Raw genomic sequence first — 19439 nt, 5'->3', positions numbered from 1 at the left:
AGCTCGTTTATTAGAGCTTCCTCCTTACGCGAAGCGCGTCGTCGACGTAACCCTTGGTCGTCGCGTCAGCGTCGTCAATCGGTGTATCCAGATGGCGTATCTTGCGTCTGTTAACTACATCGACTACATCGTAGTCGTCCAGATTCAGGCAGAGTGCGCTACGACGCACGTACGCTCACAGGGATGCGTCGTCGAACGATCGTCGACGTCGCGCTGCCTCTCCAGAGACTTTCCGAATTTGTTCACGGACATCAAGTCTTCGCGGGTGACGAATTTACCACGCGCGATAATCTTCTTGTAATCTCGGCGATCTGCGTATCGTATATTTTAGAAACAATCTGCCTACGCATGCCTCCAATTCGCCGATCGATCTGGCCGTGTTCTCATTTGTCTCCGATAGCAACGCTCGGGTGCTCGCCGAGAGTTCGCTCGTCTCGGAGATTCTCGTTTCCGCGTCTCGAAACGCGCTGTCTACGTAGCTCTTCCTCGCGGCGTCGGTATTGGTTCTCGGTGCGGCCGTATGGTTTTGTCTCTCGCGTCGTAGTAATCGTCACTTAGAGCGCGTTGTTACGCACGTAGCGTAGGGACTTGATCGATGGTCGCGAGCGTGCCCTGTCGCCTCCGCCAAACAACTTCAATGGTCTTCCGAACTTGTTCACCAACATAACGGGAATACCGCGAACGCGCGCGGCGTTTTATTCGATCGCGTCGATCTCGCGAAGCTTCTCGAGTATCGACAGAATCTCGTTGTCGTGAATGTCGTTGCCAGCTCGTCAAGAGGCGTCGAGCAATCGAAGACGATCGACTAGCTCGTTGGGATCGTTCCAGTGAATGTACTCGATTCTTTTGTCCCTCACTCGCATAGCGGATGGAACATAGTCGATCCCTCTTTTTCTCGTCTTATCAGTACCAGCGCCAATTTTGTTTCTATCGAGTAATAGCGGCACAATGATGTGCTTGTACTTGAAACCCCCTAGAACGGGCATAAGCGCATTGTGACCATGCCGATGGGCATTCGTAGTTAACAGTATACTCTTGTACGTTTGCTTGTCATTTTCCGTGTACACGGCGTCGTCGGAAAGTCTCTTGAAGATCAACTCGTATAAGCCCGTACTTGGATATCGCGCGTCGCCCACGATCACGCTATCGTCGGCGGCCACGTCGAATCGCCTGTCGCCGAGCATCGAGCCGCTCATATCGAAGTACACCCCATAAACATGATCGATCTCGCTCTGTCTGTCCCCGCTTAGAAACGCGCCCATATATCTTCGTCGGTCTCGACGGCGGCTCGTCGTTAGTCTCGCGTTTCCTCTTAGCGCCGACGAATGCGATCAGATTGATTCCCTCGGTCGACTCATCTCGCGCGGTGTTCTCGGCGATTAGTTTCAACGGCTGGACGATCGGTTTGAATCGTTTCTCCAGCGCGATTTCCTCCTCTATCTCACCGGTCTTTAACGCTCTTTTTACGTATAGAATCCTGAGTCTTCGCGATCTTTCGCGCCGTTTTTTCCCGTCGAGCGACATCCGCTTGTCGCGTGTGCGACCGAACAAATGGCACATGTCCGACGGGCCCGTGAATATCATGGGCGTTAATATCATTCGGGTGGAGTGCAATATCACCGTGGGTACAGCAACGACGAACACGGTTCACACGATACACGAGTTTTCCCGGAACATTCCTCCGGGATATAAACTATCGAACGCTCCGATGTCGATCATTTATCTATCATCGCGCGAAACGTCACCGATATCACGCTTCGAGTCGTGGATCAAGACGGGCGACCGATCGATTTTCGCGGAGAGGAGATAACGATGCGACTTCACGTGCGACGACGAAGGCAGTAGAGAGATACGCGAGAGCGAAAGATGCTCGTTCTGAACGAATGGTATGCAAGAGGAGACGCAAATGCTACATCCGCGATTCTATCGCGAAACGACGAGGAAGGTGCGCAAGGAAAGGACGAACGAATTGAACGCCGCGAATGTTGCGTTCTTAAGATCTTTAGGTTTCGTCGTGAAGAATCGACATGGCGAATGACATTTTAAGTATCGGAGATGCCCTCGATCTTTGACGATCATATCGTGAGAATAGAAACCCACACTTACAATCCGTACACTAACACGTTCGGATACAGCGACGAGATACGAATACCTATACAGCAGCAGGATCTGTACACGTTACTGTGCGACAGTTTTCTGTACATCGAGGGAAAGTTCGCGACGAGAGAGAGCGCGAAGAAAGGTACGGCGAAAGAAGATACGGTGAAGGAAGTTACGAGAGCGAAACTAGTTAACAATTGCATCGCGTTTATGTTTATGACGAGATTCGATACGAACTCAATGGCGTGGAGCAGATAAGAGCAGAAACATTGGAATAACGACCTTGTTGAAAAACTATGTATCGTTGTGCTACGAGAGAGATAGAGTTTTACAGAACACCGGATGAGAGATACCGCCTATAGCATTAGACGATTTCAACTTTTGCGTGCCTCTCAACATACTCCTAGATTTCTGCGAGGATCACAAGCGCATAGTGATAAACACGCGGCACGAACTCATTCTGATACGCGCTCGCAACGATAACAATTGCGTCGTAGTGCATTCAGGTCAGAGACCAAAGATCACACTGTTGAAGATACAGTAGTGAATGCTGCACGTGAATGACGTCAACAAATTGTCGCTTCTGCGAACGTTGGACAGCGGACGATATCTAAGCATGGGCTTTCGTTCGTGGAATCTATACGAATTTCCGCTGTTACAAAGTACGACCAAGCATTCGTGGGCGATAAAAGTGGCGACGCAATTGGAGAAATCGCGATACGTAATCTTCGCGCTACAGACTGGAAGGAAAAACGTACCGTCGGAAGATGTTTCTAAATTCGACGATTGCAAGCTAACTAATGTAAAACTCTATTTGAATTCCGAGTTCTATTCCTACGATGATATGAATCTAAATTTCGAACGTAACAAGTTCGCCGTGCTGTATGATATGTATCTGAAATTTCGAAAGACATATTACGGATGCGAGACCTGCGAACCATTCATGACTGTCACCAGATTTCTGCAATACGGTCCGCTCGTAATCATCGATTGTTCCCGCCAGAACGAATCGATCAAGAACGTCACCGTCGACGTTCGCGTAGAATTCGAAAGAGAACGTTCCGGCTAATACAACGGCTTATTGTCTCATTCACGATAGAGTGGTAGAGTATAACCTGTTGACGAACGTCGTACGTAAAAAGGAAACCGCGGTTTTGATAGCGATAACAAACATATAAAGAAAAGCAGAGCGCAAAAAACAGGAAACCGCGGTTTTGATAGCGATAACGAACGTATAAAGAAGAGCGGAGCGCGAGGGTTTTTCTCCGTCTCGCGACAATGTCGAACGTACAGTCTTCGTCGATCTGCAAGGTTTTACCGTTCGGGAGAAATTTACGGTTACAGAGGTGGCGATATTAAGAAATGGAAAGGAGCTAACTCATCGAGTGTTTCGAGAAGCAATATCCTGGAATCTTCTTACAAAGGTAGAAAAATCTAGAGCGTGCTGGATAACCGTCAATCATCACGGTCTGCAGTGGAGCGACGGCGATGTCGCCTACAGACTCTCGAAACCCGTGATTCGAAGCGGCGTGTGCAACCGATCGCGAGACGCGCTTAGACGAATGTATGTCAAAAGCTTGGAAAAGAAGAAGTGGTTAGAGGAGATTCTCGGCGGCGATGTCATCGCGGATCACGACGTGATCATCGAGACTATCGATGCGGATTTCGAGGATATAGGACGCCTGAACACCCTGGACGACATTCGCCTTCCACTGCGAGCGTCACGCGAAAAATTGCGCCATGGAAAACGTGTGCAAATTGTACGACTGGTGGTCGAAACGATGGGAATGTATCATGGAACTGTAATGTCGCGTTAAGGATTTATATCATATTATATCATATTATATCATATTATATCATATATCAGATTGTTTTCAATTAATTATATCATATATTAGATTATTGTAAACTATTATATATCAGATTCACTACTTTATCATATTATAATCAGATGCATTTAACTATTACTTATATCATATTATAATCAGATTCTTTTATAATATTCTATCGCTCGTATCACTTACATACATGCTTGGGGAAGTACAAATAAAAAACATTTTTTACAATATCTCTCTCATTTTATTTCATCTCAATCTTACATCCCAAAGAACGAGTTCGCAATCGATAATGTCGTTACGATCGAAGGCATCGTTATCGCGTATGACTCTCGAGATATTCTTCGTATCCTTAGCGGACGCGATCCTTGAAACGCGCCAATTTCGCGTCAATCTTTCCTAATATCTTGGTCAACGAGATAACGAGTCGGTTGACACAATGCTCGAGCTCGAACAGATTATTCACCGTTTCCTTCGATATGACCAAGCGAGCTGCGGGCGTTTCCAGGCGTAATATCGTCAGGTTGTTGATTCTTCCGAAACGCACAGTCATATTTCCGATATGCGACGGGGCCGGAAAAGACGGTTCTCCGTTGGTACTCTGTAGATACTTCAAGAGAACGTGTCGTTGCTCGAGAAGTTGCCTCCACGTATATCGAGATCTCCTTGTCACTATTTCCCAGGATAATGTTCACGCGCGAGAAATGTTCAAGAGTGACGCATATGTTGAGGAACTTGTATCCCGTCTTAGTCAAGGGATATTTTCGTTCTAGACTCTGACTTGATTATTCGTACAACCGACGTTGTTATAATTCGACGCGATCGACCTGTCATCGTCGAGCATTCTCTTCCTCTTCCTCGCGTCGTCGCTCTCGTCGACTCGATGCGTCTCGGAACTCTGCGAGTTCTCGATATCGTACATCTTTACGATCGGAGAGATCACGCGATACTGATCGTAAACATTTCGTATCCTTCGCTCTATACACTGTACGAAAAATTCCGTGCCTCCTCCTTCCTTTCCTCCTCTAAATCGTCCTCGCTCGAAAATACGTTCCTCATCTGAGCGAATCTTTTCAGAAGAGTGCACAATTGTTCTAACAGTCCATCCCTTGGACACATGATACCAAAAATCTTTGGATCGAATTTACCAACCATAGTTACACTTCTAATAAACTCGTTGTACTTGAAGAATTGTCGTTTAACGAGAAAGTACAGATTATCGTCGATGTATCGAACGGCGGACGTTACGGCGGGTGGAATCCCCGGAAATATCGCGTGCAACGAGTTATGTCTGATAGCTATCATCGAGCAGTCGTCGATCTCGGCCACGATCTCGTCGTTGTAAATCGCGAACATTCGTCCCGCATTAGTATTAACTACAGCGTTGATTTTCGCATTAGGAAGAAGATTCATATCCTTCAATTTTCTCGGCCAACCCGATACTAGCTCAAAATTCGGATATTCTGCCATGTAAACTGTATCGTCTACGAAACAATACGAGTTGGCCCGAGGGTCATCGATACCCGCCCGTCAAACGCGTAAAATTATCGGGAAGGAAACGCAGATAGTCCGTCAGTAACAACGACCTGTCGTAAGATTTTCCATTTACGTCGACTGACCATAAGTGGCGCCGATACGCCACGTACATTCTATTTTCTAATATCAACCGCGTCGCAACGCGCACAGATCCGCGGGATCTGTGTCGCGCATCGCGATCGTGGTCGTCGCTGGCACCGAGACTTAAACCGTATAAATTCTGAATGGCGAGGAAATCTGCCTCGTTCAATCGCACGGGAAAAGTCTTAAAGGGAACGAAGGCGTACATTATCGAATTCTTCTGAGGACTGTAATATAATCCTAACGCGTGACCGATCTCGTGCGTCAACGTATGCAGTAGATGAATCGTTAGGATTAGCGTTAGTTTGATGTATCACTTCTCTGCGTTATCTACATGCACTTCTGACACTTCGGACGATGGTAAAAAAGCGTGAGCTAGCACGTTATCTGGTCCGTCCAGCAACGATGGACATATTCGGCTACCTCGATGTCGAGGATCTACGAACGTGTGAAAACCCTTCCGAAATGATATCGGGATTCATCACATCGTGCTCGAACATCAGCGACGAATTCGCCGCCCACATCTCGAATGTAACCTCGGTGACTCGTAGAACGCTCTCGCTCTCGCCAAGTGAAAGTTCCAAGCGAGGTGCGTCTTCGCCCATTTCCTCGGAGACTTGTCCACGTCAAAATTCGATATATCTTTGACGCCACATCGCGATTTACGCATCTGTTTCAACGTAGCCTCGTTAAGAACCCCATTATATGGTAATACTCCTGGAAAAGCACGATCGCGTGTCTCAGAACCAACATCGCGTTGTTGGATATCGTTTGCACGTTATCGCCGTCCAGGTATTCGTAGGTTTGCAAAAACTGAATCGCCTCTTCGTCGCTATCGGCGGCGAAGTCGCGAATCGCCGCGATAACGGCTATCGCGCACGCGACTACAGCGATCCCGTGCGCAGGCGTCATCGCGCGAGACGGAATTCTAATCGACATTGCGCGTCGCCGACCGAAATATGCGCAAGCCGTTCGATCGATGTCGCCATCAGTCGCGAGGGGCAGAGGCCAACGCGATGAATTGCTCTGATCTTTCATTGATCGCTTAGATCGCGCTTAGCTCTACGCGAAGTCTTATTTTTTATTTTCGTTCGATCGCGCGTTTCTATCTCTAACGACTCGCCGGAACTCCAACTGCAACAAAGATAGTTCGATTTCCCGCTCCTCTCGCGCTTTACTCACGTTATAAAAAACGCATCCATCAACTCTACGTAATCGAAAATTTCAACCGCGATCACGATAACAGTTTTATTAGTTTCTATTCTCTATTGCGCGATAGCGAGATCATTCTCATCGAACGAGAGTAAATAATAGAGAACAAAAAGTAAAAACATAAATAGCGATAGAATAGAAAAAATAAAAAACGATAAAATAAAACGATAGACGAATCTGTTATCGCCGTTCCGGTAGCCGCGCGTAGCGAGCGCGGAAAAAACACGTCGCGAAATTATCTAAATATCTTTTTTCCTCTTTACCTCTTTTCTCTTTTTACATTCCTAATAAAATATTACAACGATGCGTATTAATAGCGATTCACATTTTTTTTATTGTAATCATATCTCGTATATATTTATTTCTATTACATATATTTATTAATATATTTATTAATATATTTATTAATTACGTATACACAGCATCTTATTGTTACGGAAAAGCGCGTTTCCTGTATCTAGGCATTTTCCACGATGTCTAGCGCGTTCTTTTTCGCGGCAACGGGAAGGTGCGCTTCCTGTGTCTAGGCGTTATCTATAGGGATATAACGCGTGTCGCTCCTCCTGTTTTTAAATGCGTTCTTTTTTCGCGGTGACGGGAAGGTGCGCTTCCTGTGTCTAGGCGTTTTTTCCGCGATGTCTAGCGCGTCCTGTTTTTGTCGGATGCTGTGATTAGATGCGCGTCCTGTGTCTAGGCGTTATCTATAGGGATATAACGCGTATCGCTCCTCCTGTTTTTAAATGCGTTCTTTTTTTCGCGGTGACGGGAAGGTGCGCTTCCTGTGTCTAGGCGTTTTTTCCGTGATGTCTAGCGCGTCTTGTTTTTGTAGGATGCTGCGATTAGGCGCGCATCCTGTGTTTAGGCTGTTATCTATGGGACTCTGTTATCTATGGAAATATAATTCGTACCGCTCGTCCTATCTTTTCAAATATCGCGGTTTGGCGCATCCAAGTGATTCTCTCTTGGTAATACTTTTTGTCGTGTTTACGATGGCGAGAACCATCAAGGTAGTAAATCAGTGTGAACAATGCGAAAAGCGAATGATCGATGACGATGAAATGTGTTGTTGTCGCTAAGTGATCTAACATCTTTCCGTTGCGAAACGTAACGGCACATCCATCGGTCAATGTGACGGAATATGTCACAAGAAGAGAAACACTCCTAATCGACACGACTCCTAATCGAATAAAAAGGCGCGGCTGCCGATTTCCACTATTCAACGTGAAATTTCCCCCAGAAAGGTGATAGAAGCGTATGCCATCACTATCGAGGGATGGGACATCTAATGTGTTAATATTCTCTACAAAATCGGAAAGCCGATCGAAATTAGCAGACGCCAAAAATATGCAGTAAACTTTCGTGAAAGCGAGTGTTCAATGACGACGACGACGAAATGTTTTTCTCCGCTCATCGAAAATACTGGAGAAAATGCAATACTATCTCGTCAGCCGCATATGAGGAGGAGAGAAAGAGAAGAGAGAGCATCGATATCAATTAGCGCAACTGGAAAAGTTTAATTTATGAACAGAAAAAAGAAGTTGGAAGAAGAAGTATGACAGTTGCTAAATTAGGCCGCCGATGATTTGGAAAGCGCGCGGGGAAGCGATTCGATCTTCGCTTCAATTGGGGCTTTCACCGAATATGTATACGTGTACGTGTATGTGTGTGTACGTGTATGTGTATGTACGTGTATGTGTATATATGTGTATGTATATGTGTCCCGCAACCGCCAGAGAAAACCACTTCGTGACCACTCGGGGAAACCACCCCGCGACCGCCAGGGGAAATCCTGCGACTGCCCTTCTCCCCTCCATCCCTCTCTCATTCCGGGGGGCTTAGGACCCCTCTTGATTATCTGCTGAAAGCAATTTAAGTTTATGTGAAAATATTATAATTGCATTATAATTAATATATATATTTATATATTTATATATATATATATATATATATATATATATGTATATATAATTTATATATATATATATTTAATATAAAACGTCGTTGTTTATGTTTATCGATTGATTGATTAAAGGATTGATTCGTCGAAGAGAATTGTGAGACGGGTTTGAGAGAAAATGCGCGAGCGAATTGCGAGCGTGAGATTGTATCACGACTTGTGTATTTAATTGTTGTGCTTATTAAAGTTCGTTTTGTAAACGGCCTGTTTATTTCTGCGTGATGCGCGAGTGTGAGTTGTGCAAATGAGCGCCGCGGAAGTGTGACATTTTTGAAAGCTCGTCCGGGATAACGGACAATGGACGTCGCGTTGGGAAATATCGAAAGATTAACCGAACGATGAGGCACGAGAATCTTGCATAAGAACGATGACTCGTGTGGCGAGAAAAAGGATTTGTATGCGCACGCCGGAGGAGGGTGAGATGACAAGTTTGGAAGCCGTTCTCCGTTCTACGCAGGAGGAGCTCCGTCTTCTTCGAGAGGAGCGAGCAGTGCAGCGGCATGAAGTTGAATTTTTACAGAGCTCGGAGGAAGTACGCCAAATGCCAGGTCAGTCATTCATTAATTAATTTCTTTCCGTTTTAATGAAAACAAAAACAAATTCTATTTTTCTTAAATTTGTATTTACGCGATATTGAGTAAAAGAAAATGCTTTTACACTGATTATTTTAGCACTGATTATTTTGATTTATCGGACGGACGCACATACGTTTTTCAGTTTGGCACGGACTTGGATGTCTCGGTTTTAGGTAGGAAGGAAATCAAGTAAATAGGGAGTTAAATAATCTTCGAAGTTTCTTCCGAGTGTCCGGAAAGTCGAATCTGTGGTTTAGATGGGTTTCGTTTAAATGAATTCCGTTTCGGGAAGGCGTTCTAGATTGAATCATGGTTTTTAGGAGCGAATTGCGAGCGCGAGATTGTATCACGACCTGTGTATTTAGTTGTTGTGTTTATTAAAATTCGTTGTTTTGTAAACAGCCTCTGTTTATTTCCGCGTGATGCACGAATTGTGCTAGTGACCGTCATGGAAGTGTGACAATATTAAAGAAAAGTAGATCAAATTCTATACCTAAAATACATTGTAGAAAATGTAGTATCTCGATATACAAACAAAGAATTTAAAATTCACTTTCGATATATTTTTATAATGTTTTGTTCTTTGTAAATACAATAAACTGTTTCTGTAATTTTACTAAAATATATTTATTTTAGATTACATCGGAATATATTTTTTTTTATATTAGAATTAATAGAGCCAATCTTAAAAAAGGATGAAAAATCAGGTAGATGTACGATCTCTCGAAAAATAATTAAAGCAATTAAAGCATAATTTCGTATATAATAATGTTTATACAAACTTGGTGTAGTGCGAATAATCGAATCCGTTATAATAAATATTAAACTTTATTTTTATTTACTTTATTTTCTTTATTTACTTTATTTTCTCGCAATGCTTTTTGTGCATCTTCTTTTTATTTCTTCTATTTATTATTATTTTATATTGAATATTTATTTCTACATCGAGTAGGGTTACTCTTCTTTCTCGAACGTCATTATTTTGTACTGTGACTGCTGCGTCTTTTTAGCTACAGTAGCCGCAGCAGAAAGTGATGACAAAATTTATGACATTATTCTATCGTAGTGCTATCGCAGCACACTGGAATGAATTTCGGAATGGCATTACAGTACTTACAGGCAGTGAGTTACGGAATGCAACCTATATAGATTTTCAGTATTAACAATTATTAACGGAACACAGTTATAATATTCTTATAAAAAGTTGTTTAGTGCACTTAAATGTGTATAATCTATGTAGATTTTTTTATATTTCTCTTTTTTAAAGTTCTCACATTTTTACTTTTAACGCGATCCTTTGAGATTAGATATAGGTCATATCTTACATCTGCTGTACATTTGCTGCACATATTAGCTACACATATCGCATATTTATCTGGCATTGCGAGTTCACTATTGTAAGTAATTGAAATTAAATTAAGTTAAGCAGTATTTACAAGATGAAATGAAATTGTTGTTCAATTTATTATTAATTATTATAGGCTGTGTTTTCAATATTCAATGCAAACACTAAAAATTTATATACTAATAAAGTACTTTATATTATATATACTATAGATTTTCAGTATTCGATTTTCGTATTGAATATTAAAACACAGTCTGTAATAATCTATAATAAATTAAACAATCGCATTCACTGAGAAACATCGGTTAACCTAGTTTAACTTTAATTACTTACAATAGATTGCGGGCCTACGGAGTCAAATAAATATGCGATAAGCAAATATGAATAAATACTACAATATATACTTATTGGTCTTTTATCCATGTTTCCTGCATTTGCGTTTATAACACTTTTTAAACACTTAAAACTACATTATATTGCACGTTTTGTAGCAGATAACAATGGCCGCTTTCAACAAGAAAAATAGCTTAGCAAATGTACAATTTTTTAATATGATTGATTCTTGTCCTTAGATCCTCACAGTTCTAAATGTATAAACCAAAATCATAGTGAAGATTCTTAAAAGTTATAAAATTTTTTGTACCGAACGTAATGTGAACCACGCACGTAAATTTAAACATCAGCTGCACAAAATCTTCAGTAATATCATAATAAACGCAATTATGACCTAAACATTTGAAAAATGTAGAAATAATAATACACATTACGAAATAACATCGAGAATATGTTTTAAAATAAAATAAAATAAAATAAAATAAAAAATAAAATAAAAAAAAAATTAAATAAAATAATAAAATAAAATAAAATTAAAATAAAATAAAAAATAACCAAGCAAGACAAATTATTTCATCATAATGCCTTCATTTTAATGTCAACATGTGACATTGATCAAGTTTTTCCTACATAATACTAGAATTATAATCTAAATATTCATTTCCATATTTTTCTATAATATTTTATCGCGCATAACCTCTTCATAGTATCAATTTTTCATCATATTCATTATTTCCTTGACACCATGACGATAAACAACAGTTTTGTCGTCATATTGATATCATTTTGATTAAATTGTTTTCATTAAAATATATTGTTTCAATCTTATGGCAAATCGGATGTTTGACAAATACGATAAGTAGCGTCCAGAAAAGGTATCTTTGTGAAATCAATCAATGATAATAGTATTGTCAATCATTCTCAGCAGAAGATCCAAGAAACTGATGCTACGATTTTTTTCATATTCAATAGTGAATCTATCGTGAAAACCATTAAATATGTTTAAAATGTTGTTAACTTGATCCATCGGTGCAGCTAATAATAGATCATCAATATATCTGTAATAAAACGGGAAGTTTATATTATTTCTGCTTATTCGGCTGTATTCTCAAGATCTTGTAGAACTAGATCAGCGATTATGGGGAGACAAAGATAATCCCATCGGAGTTCCATACGTTTGCTTATATATCACCCCATTGAACGTGAAAAAGGTTGATGACAAAGTAAACCTCACAGCTTCGATAAATTCTTCAAAAGGTACAGTTGTTTTTCTTCGGATAGACCCCATCTATTTGTAATCGCTATCGATAGCAAACTCTAGAGGAATATTCGTAAATAGGGACATCTAAGGAAATCAACACGTCTTTATCATCGATTTTTTTACCCGGAAGAGTGCTGTATAGTTCAAAGCTATTATTCACATGTCTATCATTGAATTCCAGACTAGTTAAAATGATTTCGTGTAAGAATTTGCTAAAAGATACAAAGCCGTGTTTATGGAGGAGACTATAATTCTGAGTGGGATATTAATCTTATGGATCTTTGGGAGACTATAAAGCTTTCGGTGGTAGACAGTCACTAGAATGTAGCGTATGTCGAGTATGTTTTTTTAGAAATATATTTATTATATAATAAAAATTTCATTTACAAAAAATATACAGATATAATTAAATAAATAATTTTTTTCGAACATTTACAATAATATAAATAATTATAGATACAAACAAATTTTTAATAAAAAAAGGAAGTATACGTAAAAAATTTGAATACGCGATCTACTTCGTATAAAGCTAACGTCTTACCAATTGTACTACAGCTGCTCTTGCTTAATAGCGATGATCAAACATATAAAGCATCCCGCCCGTATATCAGTCGACTAAACTCATTTTTTAAAAATCAATTTCTTTGAAACTATGGGCCATTGACAAGAACGTATCGTTCCTTTTTCGCTCAAGAACTGTATACAGCGCATCAAAATACCCTTAGTCCTAGTGTTCCCCTTGTTAAATAAAGCTTTCAGAGAGCTCTTAAAAGTGGACATAGGAGGTATCCCAGGGAGCTTCGTGCGAGTTCTTTGGAAACTAAAATGAAACTTACAAAAAATATTATGAGCTCCCCGGAGCTCCCCGGGAATTTACTGTTGTATTGGCAGCATTTTAAATTTTTTAAGCTTTCACTTCACATTTTTTAAGCTTTTTTTATTTTTATGTAAATTAATTATTTCCAGTTCTTAATTTATTATTTGTTTTTTATAAAATAAATAATTTTTATATAAAATCTGTTTTTTATTAATTTAATTTAACTTTTGTTATAATTATTTTTTATTTTAAACTTCAATAGTTTAATTTTATTATTGTTTCTATAAATTATTTTTTCATTATCATTTCTTTAATAGTTTTCTTATTTTAAATTAATTTGTAAATCTTTTTTTAATATTATTTACATTTCTTAAGTTTATGTTTATTATAACTATAAATATAATTATTATATATATATATATATATACATTCTGGAATCAATCCAATTTACTTTAGATAACAATCGAGAATATATGTTTCTTTAAAAAATTAACTTTTTTAACTTTTTATTATTTTTAATTTTTAAATTTTTTATTATATAATACTTCAATCTTAATTTATTTTTTCCATTTGGTTTTATGTTTTTAATTTTTATTTGTTTGTTAATTCTTATATTCAATTTTTAACTTAGTTCTTATTTTATTAATTTTTATTTATTTTTTATTTACCAATCGACAGTTTTTATATCTGTGTATTTATAATTACTTTGTATCAAATAATTTGTTTGAAACATATATTGGCTCTAATTATCATTATTGTTATTCTTCATGCGGCACCTAGCGTTTTTTCAAAATTATTTGTTCGGTTATTACGATAAATATTATCACATGTCTCAGTGATCAAATGAATAAGACACTCGCGCGTTAAGCGAGCGATCCAGGTTCGATTTCTGGCTGGGATAATAGTTTTCGTAATAAAATAATTTTCAATAGTGGGAGATTCATCGATTTCAAATTTTATTATCGATTTAATAGGGAAGAGGTGAATTTAGATTTAGCTTTGAGTAGGCTACGTTGCAAAATCGTTGATTTAATGACACGTAGTTCGTGATAAGCATTGTCTTGAAATTCAGAAAAAGTAAAAATTATTCGATACGAAAACTCAGTTTGCCGAGGGAAGCCATCTATTGTCTATTTGTTTGAAAAATTTTCAAATTGTCCAAATATATATATAGTTAAAAGAAAACTAATTGAAACTGAATATTAAATAAATAACACCTTACCTTTGCAAAACTGAATATTAAAAATTATCCAAAATAGCATAAATGCAAATATTGATGATAACGACATCTTATAATAAAACCACAAAGAAGATTGCATGTTTACGATCGTTACAATTCTATGAACACACTTTCGAAGTGAAACTGTTCTTTACAACTTCATGGTACAACTTTTGTTTTTGTACAACTTTTGTTTAAAAAAGCTTAATTGTTTATGGAAATGCCGATTCTTATCAGTTCTGACGCAAACTCATATAGTTTACTACTTAGCAAACATTATTTACAAGTCGATTTTAATTTGTTGAATATTTATCATATTTTAAGTTAATGCAGAATATTTCATTAACTAAACTTGTACAGAAATTACATTATTAATGCGTACACACACACACACACACACACACACACACACACACCACACACACACACACACACCACACACACACACACACACACACACACACACACACACACACACACACACACACACACACCACACACACACACACACACACACACACACACACACACACACACACACACACACACACACACACACACACACACACACACAAGAGAATATATATACTCTTGTATATGTGTATATATATAGTTTGCAAAACGTATTCGCTATTCATGATGAAAGAACACTAGAATCGTGAATAGCGAATCCGTTTGAATATTATATATATATATATATATATTATACTCAGAATGGAATATAATAAGGCTACGCATATATATATATATATATATATATATATATATATATATATATAACGCGGAAGCATTGATATGCTTTCACATTATCATTTACACAAAGATATCGCGAGCTAAATAAACGCGTAGCCTTATTATATTGATGTTTGCAAAACGTATTCGCTATTCATGGCAATGTTTGCATCCCTAGTCAAATGAATTACATAATGTCGCATGAATTAATGTTTCAAAATTATCGATAGAGACAATATAAGTTCAGTACCAAAGAAAAAAGTATTAAGAGATTAATGGATAAAAAAGAAGAATGATATGGAGGATTCTGATATCTAAAATACTTTAATTACAATTTCATTTCATTGTGGCAATGTTTGCATCCCTAATCAAATGAATTACATAATGTCGCATGAATTAATGTTTCAAAATTAGTGATAGAGACAATATAAGTTCAGTTCACCAAAGAAAAAAGTATTAAGGGAGAAAATAATATATATTATAAAGAAAGCTATATATTATAGAGAGAAAAATATATATAATAATATATATATGAAGCTAATCTTAATGAAGCCGCTTAATCTTTGCTTCTGTCTCAACTAAAAAATTGTCAGGAAACTGTAATTTAACTGCACCTGCAAAAACAATTGAAATAAAATATTTTTAACAAAACAAACACACTAATGTATAATTCCTGTATCATATGGATATTAAAAAAAAGATAAAATAAAAAGTAAGGAATATATATATATATATATATATATATATATATATATATATATATTCCTTATTTTTTATTTTATCTTTATATATATATATATATATATGATAAATTAAAATATGTTGCGCGCGCGTGTGTGTGTGTGTGTGTGTGTGTGTGTGTGTGTGTGTGTGTGTGTGTGTGTGTGTGTGTGTGTGTGTGTGTGATGAATTAAAAAAATTCTAATTATCCTACCAAATACAACTTCACAAAGTTTTGTGTCTGCAAATTTTGTTTTGACTTCTGATCCTCTCCAACTTATTCTTTTAACAAGACTATTTGAGATTAATTTAGACAAAACGTTCCCTGTAACATTGCGTTCTGAGAGAACAGATAATGTACCTGAAGCACTGGTACATTTTGAATGAACAGATCTCGCTGTTAGAACATAAAAAATAATAGCTAACCTCATATAATATTGAAAAGTTACTAAGCAATCATGATAATCATTAAAGGTGATTAACAATATACATTATATGAGGTTAGCTATATAAAATATCTAATATCTAATTTTTGCTAATTAAAAATATTGATATCACAATTTCGGCTATTTGTTTTATAGCATAATGTTAAATATAGTTTAATTACGTGTCATTATAGTATATTATTATATTGTGTTCATAAAGCTTTTAGCTAAAAGTACATTATATTCATAAAGCTTTTAGTTAAAAGCACATTTTAGTTGTTTTGTTTAAAATTCAAAATAAGTATAACTTCTACAGAAATATGTATAATTTTCTTATATAGAATTTTGGAAACCAATGCTGAACCTTTTTTTTATAAACAGTATTTTCTCCGAAAATTCTATTCATCTCGCGAATAGTTGCAATAATATTATAATTTGAAATTAAATTCATAAGAAAATTATACAAATTTCAGTTAAAGTCAAATTTCAGTTATACTTATTTTACAAATTTCAGTTATACTTATTTTGAGATTTAAATAAGGCAATAAAATTTGCTTTTTTAAAAAAAACTTCATGAGCACAATGTAAGTAATTTAGATTGTATATAAAATTATGCTATAAAATTAATATGGCTGAAATAATGATATCAATATTTTTAATTGGCGAAAATTTAATATTTTATATGTATTAATCTAATATATATTAAATAAATATTACAAAAGCTACTTACCACAGCACAATTGAGATGATTAGCCATTAAAAATGTTTCCATTTTTTGAAACTCTTCTTTTGTCTTCAATGGTATATTGGAAGGTATCATAGACTTAGCATAATTTGGATTGATAGATCAAATAATGATTGCCTAGTTAATTAGCATTGAATTCAATTTTTGTCTATTTTCAGAAGCATAGTATTATTTAATTTTTATTTCATTGTAACAGTGTGTGTATCCACAATAAGCTGATAAAAGAAAATATATCTTATGAGAATCTATAAAGTATGTCAAATAAGCTGAATTTAAAAAATAAAAATAAGAGATCATTATCTTTAAAGGAATTACAAAGCTTTACTTGTGACTTTGATTCTTTTTCATTTCTTTTATCAAAAACAGAATGAGTTTCATTTTGCTCACTTTCAACATTCATTAATGAATTAAATCTTCCTCCACAATTTGCATAAATAATGGTCTGTACTAATAATGAATTTTGAGATGAACATGACGATTCCTTATCAAAATTTGTTTGCATTGAGGATGGAAATGAAAATGTTTTATTATTTAAGAATGTTGTTACATGATTCTTGCTTGACATTGCTAGAGACATAAACTTCTTTTACTTACTTAACCTCTCTTATTATGATCTGTTATTGGCAGTTTTTTGTATTTCTTGTTGACATTATTTTCAGATTGATTATTGTAAAATTTTTTTAATTTTCTTTTTGCTTATAATCCTGGAATTGTCTCCAAAGTCCTCAAGAAGTGTGAAAATATCATATACTTGGTGTTTAAGAAAAATAATATGTAATATTGTTTAATGTGCAGTAAGTATAGAATAAGAATGCAGTTTAATTTAAATAAATAAGAAATAATTGTAAGAAATTAATTAAGTTAATTAGTAACTAGTTGACTATCAACTGCTACTATCTGAAGAGGGCAATTATGCCCATTGTAGGCGGCATTAATGCCAACAGGAAGGCGCTGTTTTCGTCTTCCTGACTGTATTATAAAAAACTCCGGAATTTCGGTAAGCAAGCAAGGTTGCTCGGAGCAGATGGATAGAGCGGCAGAAGCGTTCGGATAGTGTCTACTCGAGAGAATTAACGCGAAGAGATTGTTCATTAAGACTTTATTGCCCCGTGCATAAAGACTTATTAGCGATTTATTTGGTCTTGTAACATTCACTGAAATAAAGTGCAACTATATTAAAGAGGAGTTCGATTCGATAAGAGTTCTTTTTTCTCCTGACAAACATTTTCTCTAGCTGTTCCTCCCGTTTATAATCGGGTTTCTTACATAATATTGTTGATTTCAGAAATATTAAAGATGCCTATGACGTCGAATTGATATTTATAAAAAATAAAGTATATATAAGTTTAAAATTTTACACCGTGTATATGACTTTTACTTCACAATCGATATGGCGATGCGGCTTCATCATAAACATCGCCGTTAGCGATCTAGTATTATATATAGAAGTCTGTGGATATAGCATACAATAGTAAAAATTCTTTACAAGAATCTCACATTATTAATAAATTAATTTATCATTATAATTCAATATATTTTCATGAATTCATTTTTTTGTCCCTTACTGATATTGCGATCTGTCACAAGAATGAGACATTTAACAATAGGTGTGTAGTAGAAAAGTACAACGTGCAAGAAGAGAATCCAGTGATTCATTCTATATTATAAAATGCTATTGCATCGAAATAAATCCTGAGGAATACTATGCTTTAATCTATGTTTCCTATAATCAATGTTAGCAAAATTACTGGCTAGATTGTTAGGATGGTTTTCCAAGCGTGATCTATTGCCATTTTGCTTATCTCTTCCTTTACAATCGAGATTCCCAGATCTTTGAATGTGAAGTGTCTTATTGATCACATACCTTGATGCGTTTACAATTATTCTTAACACTTTAGTTTGAAATCTCTATGAGTTGGCAGCAGTATCCCAGAGTTGGATCCCATAAATCCAGATTGGTTTGAATGGAATATTAGACTCTTATACTCTTATATAAGAACAGTTTACTATTTAGATTTAGCTGCGAATTACGTCCCACGAGCCAGTATATCCTCCTTAGTTTAAGTCCTAGTTGTTTGCGTTTTGTAAATATGTGAATTCTCCAATTTAGTTTCCTGTCCATGATGCATACTCAGGTATTTCGCTTCATCTGCTTGAGGAATTTGGATTTCATTTAATCTGACAGGAGGACAAGTCTCATGCCTGTGTTGTGCGGATCGTTTCGGGGATCGATCAAGGAGTCGGCGGGAAAGAGGCACTCACCACTTTGTTCGATACTAAATAAACTTTATTAACATTTGATACAGATTGTCCTTTTAATTCGGACCGCGACAGACATGACGGCACGGCGGATCTCGACGAGTCCTCTCCTAGTATCGGTCTTCCGTTTTTATCCTGTTCCAGGCGGCCGGTCCTTGCCGTGTCATCAACATGTTCGTCAGCGTTCGCGGTATATTTCTGGGTCGCGCGGCGGTTTTCCGCGTAAGGGCCGCGCAACCCGGTTAGCAGTTGCTTCACGTGGAACGATTACACAATATTTGCGCGAT

The 19439-nt window shown here is 36.9% G+C and overlaps 1 protein-coding gene and 1 pseudogene across 1 annotated transcript in view; one reads left to right on the top strand and one right to left on the bottom strand.

Moving 5' to 3' along the window:
* LOC105430555 (multicopper oxidase 3-like) overlaps nt 1–14621 on the bottom strand; it is a 163070-nt gene extending 148449 nt beyond the window's left edge. The window contains exon 1 of the mRNA XM_089078634.1: nt 14275–14621. Coding sequence (XP_088934760.1) covers nt 14275–14371 — 97 coding nt within the window. The 5' untranslated portion in view covers nt 14372–14621. The remainder of the gene's footprint in view (nt 1–14274) is intronic.
* Nucleotides 1–19439, top strand: part of LOC148936275 (uncharacterized) — a 125436-nt pseudogene that overhangs the window by 85391 nt on the left and 20606 nt on the right.

Source organism: Pogonomyrmex barbatus, unplaced genomic scaffold (genome assembly GCF_055798465.1).
Source record: "Pogonomyrmex barbatus isolate J1 unplaced genomic scaffold, ASM5579846v1 scaffold25, whole genome shotgun sequence".
NCBI classification, from domain to species: Eukaryota; Metazoa; Arthropoda; class Insecta; order Hymenoptera; family Formicidae; genus Pogonomyrmex; species Pogonomyrmex barbatus.
This window is presented reverse-complemented; position numbering and strand designations above follow the sequence as displayed.